Source organism: Ahaetulla prasina, chromosome 2 (genome assembly GCF_028640845.1).
Source record: "Ahaetulla prasina isolate Xishuangbanna chromosome 2, ASM2864084v1, whole genome shotgun sequence".
In the NCBI taxonomy this organism is placed as follows: Eukaryota; Metazoa; Chordata; class Lepidosauria; order Squamata; family Colubridae; genus Ahaetulla; species Ahaetulla prasina.
The window spans coordinates 91118563-91128424 of NC_080540.1; the positions used below are offsets into that span (position 1 = coordinate 91118563).

A 9862-nucleotide genomic window follows, 5' to 3' on the forward strand; every position below is an offset into this window, starting at 1 on the left:
AAGATTTTGGTTACCACCTTTAAAGCGCTCTATGGCTTAGGACCCGGGTACTTACGGGACCGCCTGCTGTTACCTTTTGCCTCCCACCGACCCGTACGCTCTCACAGAGAGGGCCTTCTCAGGGTGCCGTCCGCCAAACAATGTCGGCTGGCGGCCCCCAGGGGTAGGGCCTTCTCTGTGGGAGCTCCCACGCTCTGGAACGAGCTTCCCCCTGGTTTACGTCAAGTGCCTGATCTTCGGACCTTTCGCCGTGAGCTGAAAACGCACCTATTTATTCAAGCGGGACTGGCCTAAAATTTTATTGGGGTTATTTATATCTTAATATTTTAAATTGTTTTAAATTCGGCCACTTTATAATATGTTTGTTTTAATTTCTTTTAATATTTATACTGTGCTTTTTTACTTGGCTGTACACCGCCCTGAGTCCTTCGGGAGAAGGGCGGTATAAAAATTGAATAAAATAAATTAATAAATAAATTTGGCTAATTGAGTACATCATAGTTAAATTAATTTTGGATAAACAAATTACACGCCCCTAACTCCAGATACTTTTTTTGAACTCTTCTTTTTTGGGGTTGTAGATGAATGATTGGCAAAATGGAAAAACCTAACACTCTTGATTTCATTTGTATCCTGCAAATGTAGATACCTGAACTAATCTCAAGTTCGGCTCTAGTCTAGAGCATGATACTGTGCTTTTGATCCAAGGCTAGAAGTACCCAAGTATCATTAGCATTGGTGACAGGTATTGGAGGGGATGAGAAACACACACTTCAAGAGATCTGCTAGAATAGATCAAGCCAACAATTTATTCAGTTCAGCATTTTGTTTATACAAAGGCAAAGTTGGCACATTAAGGAAGGTTTGCAAATATGGACAAGATCGTAACAGCTCTCTGCTGCCTGTGATTTCAAACAACAAACACATCCAAAGTTGTGATTAATAGCTTAACTCATGAATCTGGCTAATTTCCATTTAGCTGCAGTTAAGAAATAAAGTGATCATATTTTCAGTTCTTACTTTGCCTCCTTATCTTAAATTAAGGAAGCTAAATCCTAATGAAAATTTAAAAAATCAGAATAAAATAAAGCAAATTCACTCTGGCATCCATCTGCCTTTGGGTTGAGTGGTATCATAAATTGGAGTTGACTGTAAGAGAACAGCTTTCTCTGAAAAACTTGTGTTTTCTAACTTCTGTTTTTCTAAGCAAGATGAAACAGACAGCAATGCTTCATCTGCAAATTTCCCAGGTGGCAAGCCGGTTATAACTTTGCTTGCTTTTAGTGTTCACAGATCTGTTGATCATCTTTTCCAGGATCTTCCCAAGTATTGATATCATGCTGATTGGTCTGTAGTTTCCTAGGTATAATTTTTTTCCCTATTTTTGGAAAATGATAACCACATAACTATTCACCATCCTTTTGTTTGGCTCCTCTTGTATTCCAGCGCCCAAATACAAAGATTCTGGGATTTAAAAGGACAAGGGGGGGGGGAATGGTACCTTTGTAACCAGGCGATTGGTTGGCTGCAGAGGACGGGCGTGGGGAGAGGTTATTTAATCTGATGTCACAAGCCTACAAGGGGGAACGTGTTACTTATAGAGGCGGACAGCAGCTGCGCGGACGCTCGGTGAGAGCGGGGGCAGATTTCGGAGGTTGGGGTGGGTAACTCGGCAGTCAAAACAGCCTTTCCCGGTAGCTGCCCCTTGATTTAACATCTTCATAGCTTCCGGGTATTGTTTTAGCCTCCGTTCAAAAATCCCGCTTCTACTCGACTAATCCAAGACAGCGCAGCCAAACCCTTCACTCTTGTTTTGGCTACTGATCACATTTTGCTTTCTGTTCCCGCTTTATGATGTCTACCGGCCATCGGATCTTAGGTTCAAATTTAAGTAAGCTTCAAATTGCTGCCCATTTCTCGAAGTGTAGCTTTGTAGAGCTGCTATTTTTCCCCCGTCCTGTGTAATTTCGGAATACATTTTATCCGGAGGATAAAAGGTCTACTTAAATTAGTTTTCTACACATGGGATAAAAGTGCTCTTCTGCCTTTTGAGCGCACTGTGGACGGTACCTGAAAATCTAAAATGTTTTGTGTATGATTTGGTGGATTCGTTGGTGTCCTCAGATGTATGTGAACCTAGTTGCCTATTTTTACGATTGTAGTTGGCCTTAAAGAAAAAGAAAAGTCCAAATGCAGCTTTGATGAACGATCATATATGTGGGGGGGGGGGGGAGAGAGAAGAAACAATCTTCAGAACGCATCCGCACTACCGGAGTTTACCTGTGTCTGTTTTCTGTTTCATTTTCAGCCACAATGCAGTTTAGTATTTGTTGGTCCTACGAAGGACTTCTGAATTTGGGGTCCATCCTTTCAGATTACTAGGAGCAATAGAAACATGTTTTTTGAGGTGATTATAATACAATCACATTTTTCATAATCACATAATTAAGAGACTGGTCAGTCACTTGTCTAAAATGATAGGATCTCCTGCTTGAGCAGGGGGGTGGACTACTAGAAGGCCTCCAAGGTTCCTTCCAGCTCTATTCTGTCTGATTGAGTATCCATTCAAACTTTGTGATTCTATGAGCTAAATCTCCCCACATCTTTCAGGGTTGCAGTACGTCTTTGAGTTGTTGTGGTCAGTGTCAGCTTTGATGGTGTCTAGCCACTGTGTTCTTTGGTGGCCTGGTTTCCTTTTACTGCTAACTTTTCCAAACATCACTGATTTCTCCAGAGAATTTCTCCACGACATGGCCAAAATAGGTGAGATGCAGTTTTGTGATTTTTGCCTTCCGGTTATACTGGAGTGATGTTGTGCACTCCAGTACTTGCTTGTTAATCACCTTTGCTTTCCGAGAAATACATAGGAGCCTTTTCCAGCACCACAGCTTTTTTTAAACTTTGAAATTTTACAACCATAGATAACTACGGGAAACACAATAAAGAGGATTAATCTACTGTTTTGTTCCAAGGCTGATGTCCTTGCTTTTCAATATTTGGCTCATTGCTGTGGGACCCAGTGCAATCTAATGCTTTATTTTTGCTGCATTCACCGCTTTGAGGGATCTGCAGTGCTGGGAAGAAAGTGAATATGTCCACGCATTCTGTTTCTTCACCATCAATTTCTATTTTGATGTTTCTATTGGGTGTAGTGTTGATGAGCTTGGTCTTTTTGAAGTTCAGAAAAAGACCAAAATTCTCATTTTCTTCTTCGATTTTCTTGATCAGATGTTCCAGGCTTGCTTCTTTGATTGTTGCTATTTCTTCCTCCAGTCTTAACCCCAATGTTTGATTCTTCAAGGTCTAAGTTCCTCATGATCATTTTGGCATCAAGGTTGAACAAGAAAGGGGAGAGAATGAAACCTTGCCACACTGTTTTCTCTACCTTAAACCAATTGGTGTCTCCATATGGTGTTCACACAGTGGCCTCCTGATTTGTATACAGTGATTGTACTAACATGACCAAATATGCTGGTCCCCCCCAGATCTTGTAGGACTATCCATGGCCTTTCATGATCAACAGAATTGAAGGTTTTTGTTTAGTCGATGAAGCACATGTAAATGATATTTACAAGATTTTTCCATAATTCAGTGCAGATTTGCCATGATCCCTTTGGAAGCTGGCTTGGACATCTGGTAATTCTCTTGATAGTTAATGGTAGACATTTTTTGTATAATTTTAAGTAGAAACTTGCTCATATGAACTCTTCCTCAAGGATGGCTGGTTCTATTTCTACTTCTACTTTCCCATTGATTTTGCTTGCCAGAAGGCCACAAAAGGGGATCACATTAATTCTGGAACACTGCAAAACCGTCATAAATGCGAGTCAGTTTTCAAGCATCCAAATGTAAATCATGTGACCACGGGGAAACCGCAGTGAGTGGTCGTAAGTGTGAAAAATGCTCATAATTCACTTTTTTCAGTACCGTTGTAACATTAAATGAACTGTTGAAAGTCGAGGACTACCTATAGTTCGCTTCAAGCTGTTTACATTGCTCATCCCAATAAACTTCATTGTCCTTCCTTGCTGCCCTCTGGAAAGCTGCATTCAGTCTTGCTTCTTCCCATTTGCCAAGCTGCCTTGGCTGTTTTTCTTTGCCCATCTATTTTGCTGGTCTCATCTGGGAGCCACTTGCACTTTTTCTCTGGCTTCTTGTATGGTACGTGTGCTCCTGAAATTCCAATAATGGTCGATTGAATTTCCTGCCACAGTTCATCAGGTGTCCTCTCAGCAGTGGCCAATAGTTCAAACCTGTTTTTCACCTCAATTGTATATGTGGGGTGAAAGCAGAAATAAGGTCTGGCCGAGTTCGCTGCTATTTCCTAAGAACGCAGCAGGTACTTCTACAGCTGCCTGGCTTTCTGTATTTGGAGACGTGAAGTGGCACTTCAAACCATCTCCAATGTCCTGGACCAGGATTTGGGTCACCATATGCATTTGGAATAGACGTTGGAAAAGCAAGACCGGCTAGGGGCGGGATAGGGAGGAGTTCTGAAATTTCTGCTCCATTCAATGTGGCAATATTTCTGTTACCCCTAGCAGCAGAAAGCGAAACTGAAGCCTACTCATTTCTAGAAAGATGTCAAATACTGAAGGTGTTGAGGATTATGTCATAAAAGTGCAGGGATTGCCCTGGTCCTGCTCTGCAGATGAAGTGCAAAGATTTTTCTGTGGTAAGTTTTCTGTCTTCTCCTTCTGGCTAAACCGTACAATAAAACTTTCCTTTTGTGTGGAGTTTTCCTTTTCAGATGCTGTAAAACGTAAAGTAGTCCCTTTTTAAGGGACTTTTTATGTTGGGGGACAGTCTGTAGAGATTCTCAGTCATCTAGGTCATGGTTGTCCCAAAGGTGCTTTTTCAGGCACTACTGAAAGGGTTGCTAGAGCAGTACTCAGGTGACCCTGAGGACACAGATAAACCTCCAAGTGCTTCAGCAACCCTCTAAAAGGATGCAAATGACCAGCTGTCTGCAAGGAATATAAAGCATTCCATTCCCCACTATCATGTCAGAGCTGAAGAAGTTTCTTGGATGAGAAGCAAAACGTCTTCAAAAGAAAAAACAAAGTCCAGTTGCCTCCTGAAAAAGCACCTTTGGGATATGTTGGGTGACATTATTTTAGGGAAGTAATAAAGTGTGGTGGTTCCGAGTATTCCTCCCGTATTGAGAAGGGAATTCCTGTTTTGAGGATATTGTCTTATTGATAGCAATGTACTTTGTAATTAATGAGTTGTGCCCAGTGGTGAAATCTGAACTGGTTTGCTAGCAGTTCGCTGGGCGCACATACATGCCGCACACCAAGTGCACACTGCATGCATGCATGCACAGTTCACACCAAACATGTGTTGTGCACACATGCGCAGTACGTACCAAAAGGAGGCTTGGGAAGTTAAGTAGAACAGCAAGGGGTGAGGGGAGTGGAATCAGCTGTGGCGTGTGATCTTGGGAACCTTTTAAAAAACTTTTTAAAAGCATTTTTTACTACCGGTTCGGGTGAATAGGTAGTAAAAAATGCTTTAAAAAAGTAAAAAAAAGGTTCTGACGATCACAGCTATGCTACGCGATCATCTGAACTTTTTTTTTTACTTTTTTAAAGCATTTTTTTACTATCTATTCGCCCAAAAAATGCTTAAAAAGTAAAAAAAAAAGTTCCGATGATTGCACATCGCTCAGCCGATCGTTGGAACTTTATTTTTACATTTTTTTTACTACTGATTCAGTGAAACAGTAGCATTTTTTACTACCGGTTCAAGCGAACCAGCCTGAACTGGTAGCATTTCACCCCTAGTTTGCCTAATACCTTTTTAATTAGAATCTCCTCTTTTCCTCTGGCTTAGATTGTTAGTTAATTTCTGTTCTGTATCTGGTCTGTAATATATACTGTAAGTGGTATCTTTTCTTCTTCCAGAATTACTTGAAATTATTATTTTTTTGCTTGTTTATCTATCTTTATGGTTTGGATAATAGCCTTAAGCATTGTTATATACATTTGACTTTTGCTAGAAGTTTTCTTGGGTGTTCATCATCTCACTTTTTCTTAGAATGCAAAATATTAAATGGACATTTAGGGATCCATTTTATCTACACAAGACGAGGAAGACCAAGTGGAGAAGCATTTGTTGAATTGGAAACAGAAGAAGATGTGAAATTTGCATTGAAAAAAGACAGAAAAACAATGGGACCCAGATCTGTTGAAGGTTTGGATTAAATTGACCTAGGAACTGATCAGATATTTTGGGTGGATTTTAGATGCATGAGTATTTTTCCTGTTGTCCATATGATTGTGTTGCGTTAACCTTTTTGTGTCAGATTACAGAATTCATTAATTCTAAGTGTCTCTTGCAGTCTACAAGTCAAACAAGTTTGAAATGGATTGGAATCTGAAGCAAACCGGTCCTAACAGCCCTGATACTGCCAATGATGAGTTTGATCATTGTAGTGGACTTCCATTTGGTTGTAGCAAGGAAGAAATCGTTCAGTTTTTCTCAGGTATGTAGGGTATAAGTCCTATTATAGGTAAAAATTAGAATTCTGTTGGCTCTGAAATAATGCTGAGTAATATTTACTAATAAAATCAGCCATGGCCATGCTTAAAATTGTAATATTAACATAACATAACATAACATAACATCAGAGTTGGAAGGGACCTTGGAGGCCTTCTAGTCCATTCTAGTTCCTCCTATTAAATGTTCCAAAAAGACAAATCTTGTACTAGGACTGGTTTCATGTTTTGAAATGTCCATATAATTGTTCTATAAAACAGAATTTAGTTCATACATTCAATATGTTGCAAAAATTAGAATAAAATAAATATTAAATGGAGCTTTACAGTTTTGAGTGCATGCAATAGTCCAAGGAATCTTAAACGTATTTCTGAAATATAGATCAATTTGCATTAACTTCAGATTTTATTGAAAAATGTCTATCCCAAAGATCTTGCTACAAACCTTAAAAATGTTTACATTTTAGTTACTTGAAATAATGATACAAATCATTGTCATTTTAGAAATAGGAAATATTTCACTTATATATCTTTGAAATATGTATTCTGATTTGTAGAATTATTCTTGCTGCATTTTAATTTTCATTGAAAAATTGCATTTGTTTATATAAAAATGGACTATTGCTTTTCTTAGCATATCCTGCATTAATTTGAGAGAGTATTGTTATTAAAGCTGCAGAAATGTAGCTTTATACAAGCAGGATAAGTTAAGAAAGTTATATTTGCCGCATTTATATTGCCATGTTCGGTATACTGATTCTAAATATAAAGTATTGCTTCACAGGAAATAGCTGAAAAGGCTCTAAAGAAACACAAGGAAAGAATAGGGCACAGGTGGGGATGGATGGTTGGTTGGATATGTCGCTCTTCTTATGGTAAATTGTTGTTAAATCCATATTCTCTCTTTTTAAGTGCTCACTTTACAATATATACCCGTGATGGCTAACTTTTTTGCCATCGTGTGCCAAAAGCATGGGGAGCGTGGGGGGCCCCTGGTTGCACATGCACGTGCCCATACCCATAATTCAATGCCCCCCTGTACCCCTGCACATGTGTGCGGCACCCCCAGGTTTTGGCACACGATGGCAAAAAGGTTACCAGTGGGCCTGGTAGACCCGTTTTCCGCCTTCCCCACCCCCCCAAAGGCTGCAAATGGCCTGTTTCCCAACTTCCAGTGGACCCAGAAGGCCCGAAAATCAGCTGGCCGGCGCGCACATGCGCGCTGGAGCTGAGCTAGGGCAACACTCACATGCCCACCTGTGCCATAAGTTTGCCATCATGGATATATACTCAGCTGGAGCTGAGCTAGGGCAACACTCACGTGCCCACCTGTGCCATAAGTTTGCCATCATGGATATATACTTTCATATTTTAACATCTCCTTTGTTTTCATAAATATTACTTTCTTTAATTCATGTGCAGACTGGCTGATTAGCGCAGCTTATTTTGCTCTTCCCTATTTCACATTACCTTGTTAATTCAGATTTAGTTTAAAGTTATTTACAGATGCTGAGAGATCATGGTTTTACATTTCTTTAATAGCACCAATTATGCCTCTGGTTCAGGGGTGAAATCTAAAAATTTTCCCTACCAGTTTTGTGGGCATGGCTTAATTGGTGGGCACGGTTTGGTGGTCAGGTGACTGGCTAGGCGTGGCCAATAATAATAAATAATAAAAATAATAAGTACACAAAACAGTAAGAGGTACCAAAAACCAACTTTCACACTTTACACACACACACAACACAGCACAACACAACTGACTCACACACAATGTAAAAGCAGCTTCACTTCACCCAAAATGGCCCCTGCAACAAACAGGAACCTCACACAGCCACAAAAAGCTCAAAAACCAACTTTTACACTTTACACACACACAACAAAACACAACTGACTCACACACACATACACAAAATGCCACATACAGCTTTGTCAGATTTTGTGTGTTTGTGTAGTTAGAATGAAACACTACAGAAACACACCAAATTTCAGAAAACTGCACAAATATTTTAGTTTATTATTATATTTTTAGATAAAAGCAGCTAAATTTAAAACTTCGTTAACTTTAAAACTTCCTTAATTTTAAAACTTCCTTAATTTTAAATTGCTATGTATAAAAAAAAAATCCTAAAAAACCCCAATTAACTATATTTTTAAAGACCCCCCCCACTTACTTACCTAATTCAAGGGCAAAGGCAGGCAGATTGAGTTGCTCACTGATGAGATGGATTACAGGCAGGCAGATTGAGTTGCTAGCTGATGCAATTGATTGCAGCAGCCGAAGCAAAGTAAGTCTTAGAGAGCCTGAAAGAAGCAGCAAGTAGGCAAGTGGGGACTGGGCGATTGGTTGGGCATGGGCGGGGGGGTTGGGTGGCGGGGGCAGGGATTTTTGCTACCGGTTCTCCGAACTACCTGCCCTCATCGCTACCAGATCGCGCGGTCCGAACCGGGAGCATTTCACCCCTGCTCTGGTTCTAAATGCACATAGCCTTTTATTACCATAAAAATATGATTACTAAACTTGTTCTATACAAAATTCTTCTATAATTTTTCATGTAAAAGGATTAACTGTCACTATGGTCATCAATGTGCTAGGCTGAAGAAAGCAAAATTTGTCTTCCATAATGGTGAGTGGCAAAATGACAGTATCCCGCAACAGATGCCTTTATTTCATTTATTCCCCTCTAGAGAAGCAATCCCGCAACAAGGCCCTGAAGAAAGCAAACAAAGCCTTACTGGAAGAGAACAATTACTTGAAACTGCGGCTTGAGTTGCTTATGGACATGCTGATAGACACCAGAGCACAACTACACTCAGTAGAAAAAAAACTGGACATGACTGCTTTGCATTCAAATGTGAAAGAGTCAAATAATAAGGTGGTGATGCTTTGATAAACAGCTTAATACCTAATTGTGTTTCTGAAGTACTGACGTCTAGACACTTAATACAATCTAGCAAAAAATAATTTTGCAATGGCTTTGATTGTGTTTACTGTGTTTTGACTCACTGATGTGTTGGGGAAAGAAGGAAACCTGCCTTTATATATTCAGTTCTGATGATGGCTGGACTCACAATCAGCAGCAATTGCTTCTTGGATACTCTTTGCTTCTGATGTGACCACCTGTCCTAGAAGCAACTCTCCAGCATGACTTCCAAGATACCGATTCCACTGTTTCTGTTCTTATTTCCTAGCAGATATACATAAATGGGAATTTCCCATGGTCTACAATAGGCTAACAGCAGCGGCTGCAGTATCACCTAGCAAACTGTTTCATGGGCCATGCTAGAAGTCAGCTGTTCCGTTGTGTGACTGTCACCTTTCTCTTCCTAAGAATCCAGTATCTGCTATCAGACAGCAATGC

General features: G+C 40.0%; 1 protein-coding gene across 4 annotated transcripts; it reads left to right on the forward strand.

Moving 5' to 3' along the window:
• The first annotated feature begins 1539 nt into the window (after positions 1-1539).
• LOC131190184 (heterogeneous nuclear ribonucleoprotein H-like) lies at positions 1540-9521 on the forward strand. Of its 4 annotated transcripts, XM_058167278.1 has the most exons (6): positions 1593-1629; positions 2611-2763; positions 4542-4675; positions 6040-6195; positions 6344-6487; positions 9189-9521. In XM_058167278.1, the coding sequence occupies exons 3-6, from the start codon at positions 4582-4584 to the stop codon at positions 9389-9391; spliced, it is 597 nt and encodes a 198-aa protein (XP_058023261.1). In that variant the 5' UTR covers positions 1593-1629; positions 2611-2763; positions 4542-4581; the 3' UTR covers positions 9392-9521. The 4 variants fall into 4 exon arrangements, with proteins under 4 accessions (XP_058023260.1, XP_058023261.1, XP_058023262.1 ...); XM_058167277.1 differs by lacking the exon at positions 2611-2763 and having other exon boundaries at positions 1540-1891; XM_058167279.1 differs by lacking the exon at positions 2611-2763 and having other exon boundaries at positions 1595-1629.
• Positions 9522-9862: the final 341 nt, after the last annotated feature.

Excerpts from the sequence above, each read along its gene's own strand:
- LOC131190184 (XM_058167277.1), top strand. The coding sequence starts at position 4,582 with ATGTCAAATACTGAAGGTGTTGAGGATTATGTCATAAAAGTGCAGGGA. Across the intron at positions 4,676-6,039 it reads AGTGCAAAGATTTTTCTGTG|AATGCAAAATATTAAATGGA; the intron begins GTAAGTTTTCTG and ends ACTTTTTCTTAG. Across the intron at positions 6,196-6,343 it reads GGGACCCAGATCTGTTGAAG|TCTACAAGTCAAACAAGTTT; the intron begins GTTTGGATTAAA and ends TGTCTCTTGCAG.